The 19,571-nt window shown below is 46.3% G+C and overlaps 1 protein-coding gene across 1 annotated transcript in view; it reads left to right on the forward strand.

Moving 5' to 3' along the window:
* The first annotated feature begins 7,163 nt into the window (after positions 1-7,163).
* The window catches only part of LOC123993858 (kunitz-type U19-barytoxin-Tl1a-like), a 37,260-nt gene continuing 24,852 nt past the window's right edge, over positions 7,164-19,571 (forward strand). Inside the window, exons 1-2 of the mRNA XM_046296353.1 lie at positions 7,164-7,318; positions 17,417-17,623. Of these exons, the coding sequence (XP_046152309.1) occupies positions 7,249-7,318; positions 17,417-17,623 (277 nt within the window). The 5' untranslated portion in view covers positions 7,164-7,248. The remainder of the gene's footprint in view (positions 7,319-17,416; positions 17,624-19,571) is intronic.

Below are 19,571 nucleotides of genomic sequence, written 5' to 3' on the forward strand. Positions count from 1 at the left end.
CCCTGCCCCCGGGTAAACAGTGTATGATCGCTGGATGATTCGCTTTAAGTCTAATACTGCGGGTAATGGAGTCGCCAATGACTAGAGTTTTCAATTTGTCAGAGCTAATGGTGGGAAGCTTCGGCGTCTCAGACCCCGTAACGGGAGGAGTAGAGACCAGAGAAGACTCGGCCTCTGACACCGACCCGCTGCTTAATGGGGAGAACCGGTTGAAAGTTTCTGTCTGCTGAATGAGCGACACCGGTTGAGCGTTCCTACAGCATTTCCTTCCAGAAACCGTGAGAAAGTTGTCCGGCTGCGGGGACTGTGCCAGGGGATTTATACTACTATCTGTACTTACTGGTGGCACAGACGCTGTTTCATCCTTTCCTACACTGAAATTACCCTTGCCTAACGATTGCGTCTGAAGCTGGGCTTGCAGTACAGCTATCCTCGCCGTAAGGCGAGCACAGCGGCTGCAATTAGAAGGCATCATGTTAATGTTACTACTTAGCTTCGGCTGTTGGAGGTCCTGACGAATCGTGCCCAGATAAAGCGTCCGGAGTGAAAAAGTCGAGGAAAAAATAAATATATGAACGGTAATTACACTGCCGATTTTGCAGGTTTTCCTACTTACAAAGCATTTAGAGGTATGTCATTTTTATCATAGGTACACTTCAACTGTGAGAGATGGAATCTAAAACAAAAATCCAGAAAATCACATTGTATGATTTTTAAGTAATTAATTTGCATTTTATTGCATGACATAAGTATTTGTGTCACGTTCTGACCTTTATTTCCTTTGTTTTGTCTTTATTTAGTATGGTCAAGGTGTGAGTTGGTGTGGGCAGTCTGTATGTTTTTCTATGTTGGGGTTTTGAGTTCAGCCTAGTATGGTTCTCAATCAGAGGCAGGTGTCGTTAGTTGTCTCTGATTGAGAATCAAACTTAGGTAGCCTGGGTTTCACTTTTGGTTTGTGGGTGTTTGTTTCCATGTGAGTGTTTGTTGCCACACTGTACTGTTTCGGTTTCGTTCGTTTCATGTTTATTGTTTTGTAGTCTTCAGTTTATGTCTTTATAAAAGTTATGGACACTTACCACGCTGTGTATTGGTCCTCCGATCCTTCTCGCTACTCCTCTTTAGAAGAGTAGGAAGAATGCCGTTACAATTTGATACATCAGAAAAGCAGAACTTAATATTTGGTACAGTAACCTTTGTTTGCAATTACAGAGATCATACGTTTCCTGTAGTTCTTGACCAGGTTTGCACACACTTCAGCAGGGATTTTGGCCCACTCCTCCATACAGACCTTCTCCAGATCCTTCAGGTTTCGGGGCTGTCGCTGGGCAGTACGGACTTTCAGCTCCCTCCAAAGATTTTCTATTGGGTTCAGGTCTGGAAACTGGCTAGGCCACTCCAGGACCTTGAGATGCTTCTTACAGAGCCACTCCTTAGTTGCCCTGGCTGTGTGTTTCGGGTCGTTGTCATGCTGGAAGAACCAGCCACGACCCATCTTCAATACTCTTACTGAGGGAAGGAGGTTGTTGGCTAAGATCTTGCGATACATGGCCCCATCCATCCTCCCCTCAATACGGTGCAGTCGTCCGTTCCCCTCCATGCTTCACGGTTGGGATGGTGTTCTTGGGGTTGTACTCATCCTCCTCCTTCCTCCAAACATGGCGAGTGGAGTTTAGACCAAAAAGCTCTATTTTTGTCTCATCATACCACATGACCTTCTCCCATTCCTCCTCTGGATCCTCCAGATGGTCATTGGCAAACTTCAGAGAGGCCTGGACATGCGCTGGCTTGAGCAGGGGGACCTTGCGTGCGTTGCAGGATTTTAGTGTGTTACTAATAGTTTTCTTTGAGACTGTGGTCCCAGCTCTCTTCAGGTCATTGACCAGGTCCAGCCGTGTAGTTCTGGGCTGATCCCTCACCTTCCTCATGATCTGTTATGCAGGTGAATGAGGACCCAAAAGCGACTTGGCGAAAACAGAGTTTTTAATCCAGTAAAGATACTTTACAAAACAAAAGGCATAATACTACTCGTAAAGACGAGAACAGACTGGAGACTTGATCAAGAACTGCAGGTTGCCTCGGGAAGGCACTTGAACCTAGCAGACTCAGACACCTGCTCACCACGCAGCATCTGAGGGAAACACGACACGACAGGGCAATACATAGACACAGCACGGTGAATTATAGACAAGGATCCGACAGGGCAGGAACGGAAAACAAGGAGAGAAATAGGGACTCTAATCAGGGAAAAGGATCGGGAACAGGTGTGGGAAGACTAAATGATTGATTAGGGGAATAGGAACAGCTGGGAGCAGGAACGGAACGATAGAGAGAAGAGAGAGCGAGAGAGTGAGAGAGGGAGGGGGAGAGAGAGGGATAGAAAGAGGGAAAGAACCTAATAAGACCAGCAGAGGGAAACGAATAGAAGGGGAAGCACAGGGACAAGACATGATAATCAATGACAAAACATGACATGATCAATCGTGCAACATTTCAAAGTCCTGCTACTCATGCCAGGAATATAGCATATGCAAATGATAAGTATGTGTGTATAGAAAACACTCTGAAGTCTGTTCAGGAGTAAAAATCCCTCGGAAAACTGTTCTCCAAAAACACAAAAAATATATTAATCCACCAGTCAATGTATTGTTTAAGGCGACTGCAAATACATGAAGCTGTTCTGTAAATGCCTACAACTTCCACACGATGTCGCCAGTGCTGGCATTTCGAGCAGACTTAATCCTTGGTTGTATGACGTTTTGCCCTTTCCTGTTTCAGTCTCTCAACAGGATGTTATTAAAATGGAAAATATGGCCGCTGATTTCAAGACTAGCTGCTATCGAATACAGATCGCCCCGTGATGAATTGTATAGATTATAAACGTTTATTAATACCTAAAGTTGGTTTAGAAAAGTAGTTTGAAGTGTTTTGTAAAAGTATATAGGCAACTTTTGTCATTTTAAAAAGTGACATTGCGTCTTGTAAAAGGGAATATTCCTGGATCAGACCGGTCTTCAGAAAATGACATTTTGGCTATACAATGACGGATTTAAACGGGAAAAAGACCCAATTGTGATGTTTATGGGATATATAGGAGTGCCAAGAAAGAAGCTTATCAAAGGTAATGGATGTTTAATATTTTATTTCTGCGTTTTGGGTAGCGCCGGCTACCGCAAAATCTGTCGTTTTAGATGACGTTCTAGTACTTTGGGGGTGCATGCTATCAGATAATAGCTTCTCCTGCTTTCGCCGAAAAGCATTTTACAAATCTGACTCGGTGGCTAGATTCACAACGAGTGTAGCTTTAATTCAGTACATTGTATGTGTGTTTTAATGAAAGTTTGATTTTTATCAAAAACTATACGTGGCGCTCTTGAAATTTACGCTGATTTGATCCCGACAGCGGAACCCACTCCCTAAAAAGTTAAAGAAAAACTAACAGGTCTGTGAGAGACGGAATTATTACTGGTTGGAAGATAAGAATTCCGGCTCTCTACATGCTTTGTAAGTGGGAAACACTGCCGATTTGGCAGGTTATCAAATACTTGTTCTCCCCACTGTATCTATGTGTACGTGCGTGTATGGTGTGTATGTTATCATGTGTGTCTGTGCCTATGTTTGTTACTTCACAGTCCCCGCTGTTCCATAAGGTGTATTTTTACCTGCTTTTTAAATCTGATTCAACTGCTTGCATCAGTTACCTGATGTCGGCATCGCGCCGACAGAAACAAGCATCTTTCTGGTAAGAAGAGGGGCGGGGGGGTATGCCTTATGATTAATGAGATGTGGTGTGATCATAACAACATATAGGAACTCAAGTACTTCTGTTCACCTGATTTAGAATTCCTCACAATCAAATGTCGACCGCATTATCTACCAAGGGAATTCTCTTCGATTATAATCGTGTATATTCCCCCCCATGTAGACACATCTATGGCCCTAAACAAACTTTATTTGACTCTATGTCAACTGGAAACCACATATCCTGAGGCTGCATTCATTGTAGCTGGGGATTTTAACAAGGCTAATCTGAAAACAAGACTCCCTAAATTCTATCAGCATATCGATTGTGCAACCAGGGCTGGTAAAACGCTGGATCATTATTATTATAACTTCCACGACACATATAAGGCCCTCCCCCGCCCTCCTTTCAGAAAAGCTGACCATGACTCCATTTTGTTGCTTCCAGCCTATAGACCGAAACTAAAACAGGGTCTCGACCACCCTGGGTCTCGACCCCGCCCTGTGAACTGGGCACTGTACTACCTGACGGGCCTCCCCCAGGTGGTGAGGGTAGGTAACAACATCTCCCCCCGCTGATCCTCAACACTAGGGCCCCACAAAGGTGTGTTCTGAGCCCTCTCCTGTACTCCCTGTTCACCCACGATTGCATGGCCATGCACCCCTCCAACACAATCATCAAGTTTGCAGACGGCACTACAGTGGTAGGCTTGATTACCAACAATGACGAGACAGCCTACAGGGAGGAGGTGAGGGCCCTCGGAGTGTGGTGTCAGGAAAATAACCTCACACTCAACGTCAACAAAACAAAGGAGATTATCGTGGACTTCAGGAAACAGCAGAGGGAGCATCCCCCTATCCACATCGACGGGACAGTAGTGGAGAGGGTAGTAAGTTTTAAGTTCCTCTGCGCACACATCACGGACAAACTGAATTGGTCCACCCACACAGACAGGGTGGTGAAAAAGGCGCAGCAGCGCCTCTTCAACCTCAGGAGGCTGAAGAAATTTGGCTTGTCACCAAAAGCACTCACAAACTTCTACAGATGCACAATTGAGAGCATCCTGTCGGGCTGTATCACCGCCTGGTACGGCAACTGCTCCGCCCACAACCGGCTCTCCAGTGGGTAGTGAGGTCTGCACAACGCATCACCGGGAGCAAACCTCCTGCCCTCCAGGACACCTACACCACCTGATGTCACAGGAAGGCATCAAGGACAACAACCACCCAAGCCACTGCCTGTTCACCTCGCTATCATCCAGAAGGCGAGGTCAGTACAGGTGCATCAAAGCAGGGACTGAGTGACTGAAAAACAGCTTCTATCTCAAGGCCATCAGACTGTTAAACAGCCACCACTAACATTGAGTGGCTGCTGCCAACATACTGACTCAAATCCAGCCACTTTAATAATGGAAAAATTGATGTACAAAATGTATCACTAGCTACTTTAAACAATGCCACTTAATATAATGCTTACATACCCTACATTACTCATCTCATATGTACAGTGGGGAGAACAAGTATTTGATACACTGCCAATTTTGCAGGTTTTCCTCCTTACAAAGCATGTTGAGGTCTGTCATTTTTTAATCATAGGTACACTTCAACTGTGAGAGACGGAATATAAAACAAAAATCCAGAAAATCACATTGTGTGATGAGAATTCCGGCTCTCACAAACCTGTTAGTTTTTCTTTAAGAAGCCCTCCTGTTCTCCACTCATTACCTGTATTAACTGCGCCTGTTTGAACTGGTTACCTGTATAAAAGACACCTGTCCACACACTCAATCAGACAGACTCCAACCTCTCCACAATGGCCAACACCAGAGAGCTGTGTAAGGACATCAGGGATTGCCCCCCCCCCCTCTTTTACACCGCTATTACACTCTGTTGTTATCATCTATGCATAGTCACTTTAATAACTCTACCTACATGTACATATTACCTCAACAAACCGGTGCTCAAGCATATTGACTCTGTACCGGCACCCCCTGTATATAGTCTCGCTATTGTGGTTTTACTGCTGCTCTTAAATTACTTTTATTTCTTATTCTTATTCATATTTTTTTATCTGCATTGTTGGTTAGGGGCTCGTAAGTAAGCATTTCACTGTAAGGTCTACACTTGCTGTATTTGGCACATGTGACTAATACAATTTGATTTGATTTGAGATGTTAAAGTCAAGTCTCGACGTGATTATTCATTCACAACTAGGATGTTGCTGGGCCCAGTGCAGGCAGTGTGGTCCCCTGGTCTGCTGGGCCCAGTGCAGGCAGTGTGGTCCCCTGGTCTTCTGGGCCCAGTGCAGGCAGTGTGGTCCCCTGGTCTTCTGGGCCCAGTGCAGGCAGTGTGGTCCCCTGGTCTTCTGGGCCCAGTGCAGGCAGTGTGGTCCCCTGGTCTTCTGGGCCCAGTGCAGGCAGTGTGGTCCCCTGGTCTTCTGGGCCCAGTGCAGGCAGTGTGGTCCCCTGGTCTTCTGGTCCCAGTGCAGGCAGTGTGGTCCCCTGGTCTTCTGGTCCCAGTGCAGGCAGTGTGGTCCCCTGGTCTTCTGGTCCCAGTGCAGGCAGTGTGGTCCCCTGGTCTTCTGGTCCCAGTGCAGGCAGTGTGGTCCCCTGGTCTTCTGGTCCCAGTGCAGGCAGTGTGGTCCCCTGGTCTTCTGGTCCCAGTGCAGGCAGTGTGGTCCCCTGGTCTTCTGGTCCCAGTGCTGTGATAAAGGACCATAGACTTAGCATAGACAGCTCAGAGGTGAGTGCAGTGGAGGTAGGAAGAATATGTTGGCTCTATATGTAATAGCGATTGACAGGAGTGACAGACATGGGGGTGATGTGGGCTAGCGTGGCTGAAATGCCAGGGCTGAATTTTTGTCCCAGTCCGTCCCTGCTTGGTTTGCGTTATTTTTGTTGTGCACATGTATTCACATTAGATTCAAAGCAAATTAAAGTTGTCTTCAATAAACAAATTGGAGCAAATACTTTTACAGTATTTGAAAAAAAGTGTGATCTCTGGTTAAAGTTTGAGTTTTGACATCCTCTCTATATGTTAACCTATACAGCACAAACAGATCTGGGACCAGGCTAACAGATCTGGGACCAGGCTAACAGATCTGGGACCAGGCTAACAGATCTGGGACCAGGCTAACAGATCTGGGACCAGGCTAACAGATCTGGGACCAGGCTAACAGATCTGGGACCAGGCTAACAGATCTGGGACCAGGCTAACAGATCTGGGACCAGGCTAACAGATCTGGGACCAGGCTAACAGATCTGGGACCAGGCTAACAGATCTGGGACCAGGCTAATATCCTTTTTGCACCCAATACCCTTATAGTACACTCCTTTTACCTGGGGCCCATATGGAATAGGGTTTGGGACACAACCCTGGTATCAGAGGAACCATTATAAGTACAAAGGTCAGTGATGTTAACTGCCAATCCTCCACTTCCCCTGTAGTTTACTGGAGACTACAATCGTCATTCACTCTGCTGAAGACTAGAGAGAACACACAGACAACATCATGAAACAAATGGTCATATTTGGGGTTTTTGCTTTTGCTACATTCTACATGGTTCACACTGAAGTACCAGGTAGGTTCAATCATTTAGTATTTATGTGACTACCTCAGTCAGTACCAGGTGTTTTCAACCATTTAGTATTTATGTGACTAGCTCAGTCAGTACCAGGTAGGTTCAACCATTTAGTATTTATGTGACTAGCTCAGTCAGTACCAGGTAGGTTCAACCATTTAGTATTTATGTGACTACCTCAGTCAGTACCAGGTGTGTTCAACCATTTAGTATTTATGTGACTAGTTCAGTCAGTACCAGTTTGTTCAACCATTTAGTATTTATGTGACTACCTCAGTCAGTACCAGGTGTGTTCAACCATTTAGTATTTATGTGACTACCTCAGTCAGTACCAGGTGTGTTCAACCATTTAGTATTTATCTGACTAGCTCAGTCAGTACCAGGTGTGTTCAACCATTTAGTATTTATGTGACTATCTCCGTCAGACCAGGTAGGTTCAACCATTTAGTATTTATGTGACTACCTCAGTCAGTGCTCTGTCTGTACATCTGAAATTAATTTGCATTTTGAGACTATGATTTCATCAAATATGTCTACCGTTCTCTGCTTATAAAGTTGTCTTATAACTCTTCTTTTACTATGTTTTCATTCTAGCATCAAACGCTTGTAATGTTTTTCAATTAGTTTTACTCCTCTGCCACTTGAAATAAGGGAAGCCTGTCTGTGCTTCTCTTCAACTTGAGTTCACTTCACTTGAGTTTGGGAGGGAGTGCAAAAAAGTCCAACACACATTTCATTCAATATAGAAAATATGACAATATTTTACAACAATATTTATTAATTTAATCAATGAATGAAGTTACTCATGTTTCAATATGTTATCCATGCTAAGATTCTGCATGTATGGTAACACTGAAACTAATATAGAACAGGGAGGTCAAAGGTTATTCTCTTCAAATCCTTTATGATCCGTGACAGTATCAGTCTGACAACAGGGCGGTTTCACTGACAGTTGAAGGCTTTACTTTAGATCAAGACGTAATAAAAGACCAGCACTAATTCTCATCTGTTTCTGTGTCAAATGTTTTCTTTCTGAAGCAGTTGAATAGAGTATTCATTTTACAGTGAAATATGAATGCTTCGTACTCATCTGTTTTGATGGGCGTTGATGAGGTGTTGAAGGTTTACCTTTCGACCTTGTGGGCCTTATCCAACACCACCGTAGTGCTAAGTCCAGGTCACATGGTGTAAATCTGAGAATCATCAAGACTACGATGAAAAGAAGGTGGTTTGTTGTTCAAATCAAATCACATTTATTTATATAGCCCTTCGTACATCAGCTGATATCTCAAAGTGCTGTACAGAAACCCAGCCTAAAACCCCAAACAGCAAGCAATGCAGGTGTAGAAGCACGGTGGCTAGGAAAAACTCCCTAGAAAGGCCAAAACCTAGGAAGAAACCTAGAGAGGAACCAGACTATGTGGGGTGGCCAGTCCTCTTCTGGCTGTGCCGGGTGGAGATTATAACAGAACATGGCCAAGATGTTCAAATGTTCATAAATGACCAGCATGGTCGAATAATAACAAGGCAGAACAGTTGAAACTGGAGCAGCACTTTCCAAGGATTGGAAAGCTGCCGCAGTCATCCCCCTCTTCAAAGGGGGAGACACCCTGGACCCAAACTGTTACAGACCTATATCCATCCTGCCCTGCCTATCTAAGGTCTTCGAAAGCCAAGTCAACAAACAGGTCACTGACCATCTCGAATCCCACCGTACCTTCTCCGCTGTGCAATCTGGTTTCCGAGCCGGTCACGGGTGCACCTCAGCCACACTCAAGGTACTAAACGATATCATAACCGCCATCGATAAAAGACAGTACTGTGCAGCCGTCTTCATCGACCTCACCAAGGCTTTCGACTCTGTCAATTACCATATTCTTATCGGCAGACTCAACAGCCTCGGTTTTTCGGATGACTGCCTTGCCTGGTTCACCAATTACTTTGCAGACAGAGTTCAGTGTGTCAAATCGGAGGGCATGCTGTCCGGTCCTCTGGCAGTCTCTATGGGGGTGCCACAGGGTTCAATTCTCGGGCCGACTCTTTTCTCTGTATATATCAATGATTTTGATCTTGCTGCGGGCGATTCCCTGATCCACCTCTACGCAGACGACACCATTCTATATACTTTCGGCCCGCCATTGGACACTGTGCTATCTAACCTCCAAACGAGCTTCAATGCCATACAGCACTCCTTCCGTGGCCTCCAACTGCTCTTAAACGCGAGTAAAACCAAATGCATGCTTTTCAACCGATCGCTGCCTGCACCCGCATGCCCGACTAGCATCACCACCCTGGATGGTTCCGACCTTGAATATGTGGACATCTATAAGTACCTAGGTGTCTGGCTAGACTGCAAACTCTCCTTCCAGACACACATCAAACATCTCCAATCGAAAATCAAATCAAGAGTCGGCTTTCTATTCCGCAACAAAGCCTCCTTCACTCACGCTGCCAAGCTTACCCTAGTAAAAGTGACTATCCTACCGATCCTCGACTTCGGCGATGTCATCTACAAAATGGCTTCCAACACTCTACTCAGCAAACTGGATGCAGTCTATCACAGTGCCATCCGTTTTGTCACTAAAGCACCTTATACCACCCACCACTGCGACTTGTATGCTCTAGTCGGCTGGCCCTCACTACATATTCGTCGCCAGACCCACTGGCTCCAGGTCATCTACAAGTCCATGCTAGGTAAAGCTCCGCCTTATCTCAGTTCACTGGTCACGATGGCAACACCCATCCGTAGCACGCGCTCCAGCAGATGTATCTCACTGATCATCCCTAAAGCCAACACCTCATTTGGCTGCCTTTCGTTCCAGTACTCTGCTGCCTGTGACTGGAACGAATTGCAAAAATCGCTGAAGTTGGAGACTTTTATCTCCCTCACCAACTTCAAACATCAGCTATCCGAGTAGCTAACAGATCGCTGCAGCTGTACATAGTCTATAGGAAAATAGCCCACCCATTTTCACCTACCTCATTCCCATACTGTTTTTATACTGTTTTTTTATTGATTTACTTTTCTGCTCTTTTGCACACCAATATCTCTACCTGTACATGACCATCTGATCATTTATCACTCCAGTGTTAATCTGCAAAATTGTATTATTCGCCTACCTCCTCATGCCTTTTGCACACATTGTATATAGACTGCCCATTTTTTCTACTGTGTTATTGACTTGTTAATTGTTTATTCCATGTGTAACTCTGTGTTGTCTGTTCACACTGCTATGCTTTATCTTGGCCAGATCGCAGTTGCAAATGAGAACTTGTTCTCAACTAGCCTACCTGGTTAAATAAAGGTGAAATTAAAAAAAGTCAGGTGGACCGGGGACAGCAAGGAGTCATCATGTCAGGTAGTCCTGGGGCACGGTCCTAGGGCTCAGGTCCTCTGAGAGAGAGAAAGAAAGAGAGAATTAGAGAGAGTATATGTGGGGTGGCCCGTCCTCTTCTGGCTGTGCCGGGTGGAGATTATAACAGAACATGGCCAAGATGTTCAGATGTTCAGACGTCCTTCTGTAGCTCAGTTGGTAGAGCATGGCGCTTGTAACGCCAGGGTAGTGGGTTTGATCCCCGGGACCACCCATACGTAGAATGTATGCACACATGACTGTAAGTCGCTTTGGATAAAAGCGTCTGCTAAATGGCATATATTATTATTATTATTATTATATTAGATGTTCATAAATGACCAGCATGGTCGAATAATAGTAAGGCAGAACAGTTGAAACTGGAGCAGCAGCATGGCCAGGTGGACTGGGGACAGCAAGGAGTCATCATGTCAGGTAGTCCTGGGGCATGGTCCTAGGGCTCAGGTCAGTTGAAACTGGAGCAGCAGCGTGGACTGGGGACAGCAAGGAGTCATCATGTCAGGTAGTCCTGGGGCATGGTCCTAGGGCTCAGGTCCTCCGAGAGAGAGAAAGAAAGAAGGAGAGAATTAGAGAACGCACACTTAGATTCACACAGGACACCGAATAGGACAGGAGAAGTACTCCAGATATAACAAACTGACCCTAGCCCCCCGACACAAACTACTGCAGCATAAATACTGGAGGCTGAGACAGGAGGGGACAGGAGACACTGTGGCCCCATCCGAGGACACCCCCGGACAGGGCCAAATAGGAAGGATATAACCCCATCCACTTTGCCAAAGCACAGCCCCCACACCACTGGAGGGATATCTTCAACCACCAACTTACCATCCTGAGACAAGGCTGAGTAGAGCCCACAAAGATCTCCGCCACGGCACAGCCCAAGGGGGGGTGGGGGGGGGCGCGCCAACCCAGACAGGATGACCACAACAGTGAATCAACCCACTCAGGTGACGCACCCCCTGCAGGGACGGCATGAGAGAGCCCCAGTAAGCCAGTGACTCCCTGTAATAGGGTTAGAGGCAGAGAATCCCAGTGGAAAGAGGGGAACCGGCCAGGCAGAGACAGCAAGGGGGTTCGTTGCTCCAGAGCCTTTCCGTTCACCCTCCCACTCCTGGGCCATCAATCATATGACCCACTGAAGAGACCGAGTTTGCGTCTCTGACATGGGTAGGCAGACCGTTCCATAAAAATGGAGCTCTATAGGAGAAAGCCCTGCCTCCAGCTGTTTGCTTAGAAATTCTAGGGACAATTAGGAGGCCTGCGTCTTGAGACCGTAGCGTACGTGTAGGTATGTACGGCAGGACCAAATCAGAGAGATAGGCAAGCCCATGTAATGCTTTGTGGGTTAGCAGTGAAACCTTGTTGGATGTTGTTGTCCTACAGTTTAGGAGTCAGAGTTTACAGAGAATGCTGCTTCCTTTATTTGAAATGTTTTAGGACCCTATAAAGCTAGGAACAATCATTTGCCCAACAATGATAGCGATATTGCCCAAACTGAGACGGTCACATGGGTTTCTGCCATTAAGGGACTCAACAACCTCAAATCTACCCCAGACTGGGACCACAGGTAATTGTTATAAGCCTTAATACCATCATGATAGTTAGTTGGGGTGTGGTTGCTGGATGAGAAGGGGTTATGGTCAATAAGATACAGGGAAGTTAGTTGGGCTGTGACTAGTAGTTGAGAGGGGTTAAGGTCAATACGGTCAAGGTCAATAAGATACAGGGAAGTTGTGCTGTGGCAGCAGGCTGAATAGTTTGACCTGGTTCAGTTTTCCGCATGGTGTTCTGACCATCTCTGAAGGTGTGGGTTCTTGGTTTCAGCTCTCTGGAGGTCTAGACCATCTTGGTTTCAGTTCTCTCTGGAGGTCTAGACCATCTTGGTTTCAGTTCTCTCTCTGGAGGTCTAGACCGTCTTGGTTTCAGTTCTCTCTGGAGTTCGAGACCGTCATGGTTCCAGCTCTCTCTGGAGTTCGAGACCATCTTGGTTCCAGTTCTCTCCCTGGAGGTCTAGAGCGTCTTGGTTCCAGTTCTCTCTCTGGAGGTCTAGACCGTCTTGGTTTCAGTTCTCTCTGGAGTTCGAGACCGTCTTGGTTTCAGCTCTCTCTGGAGGTCTAGACCGTCTTGGTTTCAGCTCTCTCTGGAGGTCTAGACCATCTTGGTTTCAGCTCTCTCTGGAGGTCTAGCCCATCTTGGTTCCAGCTCTCTCTGGAGGTCTAGACCACCTTGGTTCCAGTTCTTTCTCTGGAGGTCTAGACCGTCTTGGTTTCAGTTCTCTCTGGAGGTCTAGACCATCTTGGTTTCAGCTCTCTCTGGAGGTCTAGATCACCATGGTTCCAGTTCTCTCTCTGGAGGTCTAGACCACCATGGTTCCAGTTCTCTCTCTGGAGGTCTAGACCGTCTTGGTTTCAGTTCTCTCTGGAGTTCGAGACCGTCTTGGTTTCAGCTGTCTCTGGAGGTCTAGACCATCTTGGTTTCAGCTCTCTCTGGAGGTCTAGACCATCTTGGTTTCAGATCTCTCTGGAGGTCTAGACCATCTTGGCAAAAGGACATCTTTCTACCAATGGAATCTGTGTTGCATTGTAAGGGATTGGATACATACGTCCACATAACCTCCCCACGTCTACCTTTGACTCATTCCTCTCTGCCTCCTTCTTTCCACTCCTCTCTTCTTTTGACCTCACCCTCTCACCTTCCCCCCCTACTCACAAGGCAGGCAATACGCTCGACCTCATCTTTACTAGATGCTGTTCTTCCACTAACCTCATTGCAACTCCCCTCCAAGTCTCCGACCACTACCTTGTATCCTTTTCCCTCTCGCTCTCATCCAACACCTCCCACACTGCCCCTACTCGGATGGTGTCGCGCCGTCCCAACCTTCGCTCTCTCTCCCCCGCTACTCTCTCCTCTTCCATCCTATCATCTCTTCCCTCCGCTCAAACCTTCTCCAACCTATCTCCTGATTCTGCCTCCTCAACCCTCCTCTCCTCCCTCTCTGCATCCTTTGACTCTCTATGTCCCCTATCCTCCAGGCCGGCTCGGTCCTCCCCTCCCGCTCCGTGGCTCGATGACTCATTGCGAGCTCACAGAACAGGGCTCCGGGCAGCCGAGCGGAAATGGAGGAAAACTCGCCTCCCTGCGGACCTGGCATCCTTTCACTCCCTCCTCTCTACATTTTCCTCCTCTGTCTCTGCTGCTAAAGCCACTTTCTACCACGCTAAATTCCAAGCATCTGCCTCTAACCCTAGGAAGCTCTTTGCCACCTTCTCCTCCCTCCTGAATCCTCCCCCCTCCTCCCTCTCTGCAGATGACTTCGTCAACCATTTTGAAAAGAAGGTCGACGACATCCGATCCTCGTTTGCTAAGTCAAACGACACCGCTGGTTCTGCTCACACTGCCCTACCCTGTGCTCTGACCTCTTTCTCCCCTCTCTCTCCAGATGAAATCTCGCGTCTTGTGATGGCCGGCCGCCCAACAACCTGCCCGCTTGACCCTATCCCCTCCTCTCTTCTCCAGACCATTTCCGGAGACCTTCTCCCTTACCTCACCTCGCTCATCAACTCATCCCTGACCGCTGGCTACGTCCCTTCCATCTTCAAGAGAGCGAGAGTTGCACCCCTTCTGAAAAAACCTACACTCGATCCCTCCGATGTCAACAATTACAGACCAGTATCCCTTCTTTCTTTTCTCTCCAAAACTCTTGAACGTGCCGTCCTTGGCCAGCTCTCCCGCTATCTCTCTCTGAATGACCTTCTTGATCCAAATCAGTCAGGTTTCAAGACTAGTCATTCAACTGAGACTGCTCTCCTCTGTATCACGGAGGCGCTCCGCACTGCTAAAGCTAACTCTCTCTCCTCTGCTCTCATCCTTCTAGATCTATCGGCTGCCTTCGATACTGTGAACCATCAGATCCTCCTCTCCACCCTCTCCGAGTTGGGCATCTCCGGCGAGGCCCACGCTTGGATTGCGTCCTACCTGACAGGTCGCTCCTACCAGGTGGCGTGGCGAGAATCTGTCTCCTCACCACGCGCTCTCACCACTGGTGTCCCCCAGGGCTCTGTTCTTGGCCCTCTCCTATTCTCGCTATACACCAAGTCACTTGGCTCTGTCATAACCTCACATGGTCTCTCCTATCATTGCTATGCAGACGACACACAATTAATCTTCTCCTTTCCCCCTTCTGATGACCAGGTGGCGAATCGCATCTCTGCATGTCTGGCAGACATATCAGTGTGGATGACGGATCACCACCTCAAGCTGAACCTCGGCAAGACGGAGTTGCTCTTCCTCCCGGGGAAGGACTGCCCGTTCCATGATCTCGCCATCACGGTTGACAACTCCATTGTGTCCTCCTCCCAGAGCGCCAAGAACCTTGGCGTGATCCTGGACAACACCCTGTCGTTCTCAACCAACATCAAGGCGGTGGCCCGTTCCTGTAGGTTCATGCTCTTCAACATCCGCAGAGTACGACCCTGCCTCACACAGGAAGCGGTGCAGGTCCTAATCCAGGCACTTGTCATCTCCCGTCTGGATTACTGCAACTCGCTGTTGGCTGGGCTCCCTGCCTGTGCCATTAAACCCCTTCAACTCATCCAGAACGCCGCAGCCCGTCTGGTGTTCAACCTTCCCAAGTTCTCTCACGTCACCCCGCTCCTCCGTTCTCTCCACTGGCTTCCAGTTGAAGCTCGCATCCGCTACAAGACCATGGTGCTTGCCTACGGAGCTGTGAGGTGAACGGCACCTCAGTACCTCCAGGCTCTGATCAGGCCCTACACCCAAACAAGGGCACTGCGTTCATCCACCTCTGGCCTGCTCGCCTCCCTACCACTGAGGAAGTACAGTTCCCACTCAGCCCAGTCAAAACTGTTCGCTGCTCTGGCCCCCCAATTGTTGAACAAACTCCCTCACGACGCCAGGACAGCGGAGTCAATCACCACCTTCCGGAGACACCTGAAACCCCACCTCTTTAAGGAATACCTAGGATAGAATAAGTAATCCCTCTCACCCCCCCCCTTTAAGATTTAGATGCACTATTGTAAAGTGACTGTTCCACTGGATGTCATAAGGTGAATGCACCAATTTGTAAGTCGCTCTGGATAAGAGCATCTGCTAAATGACTTAAATGTAATGTAAATGTAAACATACGTCCAGAAAAATAATTAGACCGTACATACATCTCTGTGATGGACACCCTCACTTTGACTTGCTTTAAAAACAAGAAGCCAGAAAGCCTCTAGGCTGCCATATTGAAAACGTGGGACTGAGGAGGGAGTTGAGGGTGGGACTGAGAAGGGAGTGGTGAAACTATAGATGACATTATGATGTTTACAGCCATCATAAAAACTAGGAGTGGGCCTCTCTGTTGACAGAGTTAGTTAAACATTTACATTCAACATATTGCACGATAATCATCTGCACTCAATCGTAGTGGATGTATGTAGTGCATGTACTGTTTGCAGTGCATATTGTTTGTCTCTCTAATTCTCCCCCTCATACTGCGACATTACAACATTAGAAATACAAGTCGTATACAAGTGCAATTTTCATCTTAAAATAATCTATTTTTCTAAATGCATCCAACCCCTAAATGTGTTCTGTCTGCTCAGTTCTCTCTCATTTATCTCCATCTCTCCATGGTCCAGCAGCACACAGGATGTTCTCAGTTCTCTCTACCTGTCTGTTCTAATTTATCTCCATCTCTCCATGGTCCAGCAGCACACAGGATGTTCTCAGTTCTCTCTACCTGTCTGTTCTAATTTATCTCCATCTCTCCATGGTCCAGCAGCACACAGGATGTTCTCAGTTCTCTCTACCTGTCTGTTCTAATTTATCTCTCCATGGTCCAGCAGCACACAGGATGTTCTCAGTTCTCTCTACCTGTCTGTTCTAATTTATCTCTCCATGGTCCAGCAGCACACAGGATGTTCTCAGTTCTCTCTACCTGTCTGTTCTAATTTATCTCTCCATGGTCCAGCAGCACACAGGATGTTCTCAGTTCTCTCTACCTGTCTTTTCTAATTTATCTCCATCTCTCCATGGTCCAGCAGCACACAGGATGTTCTCAGTTCTCTCTACCTGTCTGTTCTAATTTATCTCTCCATGGTCCAGCAGCACACAGGATGTTCTCAGTTCTCTCTACCTGTCTGTTCTAATTTATCTCCATCTCTCCATGGTCCAGCAGCACACAGGATGTTCTCAGTTCTCTCTACCTGTCTGTTCTAATTTATCTCCATCTCTCCATGGTCCAGCAGCACACAGGATGTTCTCAGTTCTCTCTACCTGTCTGTTCTAATTGATCTCCATCTCTCCATGGTCCAGCAGCACACAGGATGTTCTCAGTTCTCTCTACCTGTCTGTTCTAATTGATCTCCATCTCTCCATGGTCCAGCAGCACACAGGATGTTCTCAGTTCTCTCTACCTGTCTGTTCTAATTTATCTCCATCTCTCCATGGTCCAGCAGCACACAGGATGTTCTCAGTTCTCTCTACCTGTCTGTTCTAATTGATCTCCATCTCTCCATGGTCCAGCAGCACACAGGATGTTCTCAGTTCTCTCTACCTGTCTGTTCTAATTTATCTCCATCTCTCCATGGTCCAGCAGCACACAGGATGTTCTCAGTTCTCTCCACCTGTCTTTTGTAACTGTTCCTTTTATCTTCTATGGTCCAACAGCGTACTGTGTTCTAACCCTCCCTCTCCATTTCTCTCTGTGTTCCAACAGAGTACTGTTCCCTACCACAGGATGAGGGTACAGCTCCAACCTCAGGAGCAGATGACTTCCAGATCCTGCTGTATTATGATGCAGCTAAAGACCTGTGCTACCCCTTCAAGTACCTGGGGGAGGGCGGCAACGCAAACCGCTTCACCCTGGAGAGGCTCTGTATGAGGAACTGTTCTGCCAAGGCAGAGGAGATCTATCCCATGGACGGTGAGATAACACACATTTAAAGTAGAACTTATAGCCTTTTAGCAACATGACATCTGATTAATATCTGTTTTATATGCAGCCCGCAAAAAAATATAACATCTTTTATTATTCTCTGACATGTGAGCAGATAGATATGGTCATTTTTACGTTTTCATCAATTCATAGAATGTTTTGGGAATGACAGAGTAAGGCATTTGTGAAAATTCTATATCAACAAATGCTGACACTATATCTTACCAAATGGTGGAAGACAAGCATTGTAATTTTGAATTCTGTAAAGTCTGTGTGGAAGAGGTGAAAAATGATTGTTATCTGTCAACATTGACAAGCATTTCGCTACACTTGCATTAACATCTGCTAACCATGTGTATGTGACAAATAAAATTTGATTTGATGACAAGCCACTGGGGTCTGACAATCTGAATGGAAAATTACTATGGATAATAACGGACGATATTCCACATCTTCAATTTAAGCCTACTAGAAAGTACGTGCCCTCAGGCCTGGAGGGAAGCAAAAGTCATTCCGCTACCTAAGAATAGTAAAGCCCCCTTTACTGGCTCAAATAGCCGACCAACCAGCCAGTTACCAACCCTTAGTAAACTTCTGGAAAAAAATGGTGCTTGACCAGATACAATGTTAAGACTTTCAGCACGCATGTAGGGAAGGACATTCAACAAACACAGCACTCACACAAATGACTGATTGGCTGAGAGAAAATGATAAAAAGATTGTGTGGGCTGTTTTGTTAGACTTCAGTGCAGCTTTTGACATTATTGATCATAGTCTACTGCTGTAAAAACGTATGCGTTGTGGCTTTATACCCCCTGCTATAATGTGGATAAAGAGTTCTGTCTAACAGAACACAGAGGGTGTTCTTAATGGAAGCATCGCCAACAGAATCAGGAATTCACCAGGGCAGCTGTCTAGGCCCATTACTTTTTTCAAACTTTACTAATGACATGCCACTGTCTTTCAGTAAAGCAAGCGTGTCTATGTATGCAGATGACTCAACACTATACATGTCAGCTACTACAGCGAATGAAATGACAACACTTAATAAAGGGCTGCAGTTAGTTTCAGAATGGTTGGCAAGGAATAAGTTAGTCCTAAATATTTATTAAACTAAAAGCATTTGGGACAAATCATTCACTAAACCCTAAACTAAATCTTGTAATGAATATTGTGGAAATTTAGCAAATTGAGGAGACTAAACCGCTTGGAGTAACCCTGGATTGGAAACTGTCATGGTCAAACATATTGATACAACAGTAGCTAAGATGGGGAGAAGTCTGTCCATAATAAAGTGCTGCTCTGCCTTCTTAACAACACTATCAACAAGGCAGGTCCTACAGGCCCTAGTTTCTACCTTCTTAACAACACTATCAACAAGGCAGGTCCTACAGGCCCTAGATTTGTCAAACCTGGACTACTGTTCAGTCGTGTGGTCAGGTGCCACAAAAAAGGACAATTGAAAATTGGAAAATTGAAATTGGCTCAGAACAGGACAGCACGGCTGGTCCTTGGATGCACACAGAGAGCTAACATTAATAATATGCATGTAAATCTCTCCGGGCTCAAAGTGGAGGGGAGATTGACTTCATCACTACTTTTATTCATGAGATGTATTGACATGTTGAATTTAATTTTTTTATTTTACCTTTATTTTACTAGGCAAGACAGTTAAGAACAAATTCTTATTTTCAATGACGGCCTAGTAACAGTGGGTTAATTGTACCGAGCTGTCTAAACTACTGGCACACAGCTCGGATACCAATGCATACCCCACAAGACATGCCACAAGAAGTCTCTTTACAGTCCCCAAGTCCAGAACAGATGATGGGAGGCACACAGTACTACAGAGCCATGACTACATGGAACTCTATTCCACAGTACTACAGAGCCATGACTACATGGAACTCTATTCCACAGTACTACAGAGCCATGA

This window comes from Oncorhynchus gorbuscha, linkage group LG01, assembly GCF_021184085.1.
Source record: "Oncorhynchus gorbuscha isolate QuinsamMale2020 ecotype Even-year linkage group LG01, OgorEven_v1.0, whole genome shotgun sequence".
NCBI classification, from domain to species: Eukaryota; Metazoa; Chordata; class Actinopteri; order Salmoniformes; family Salmonidae; genus Oncorhynchus; species Oncorhynchus gorbuscha.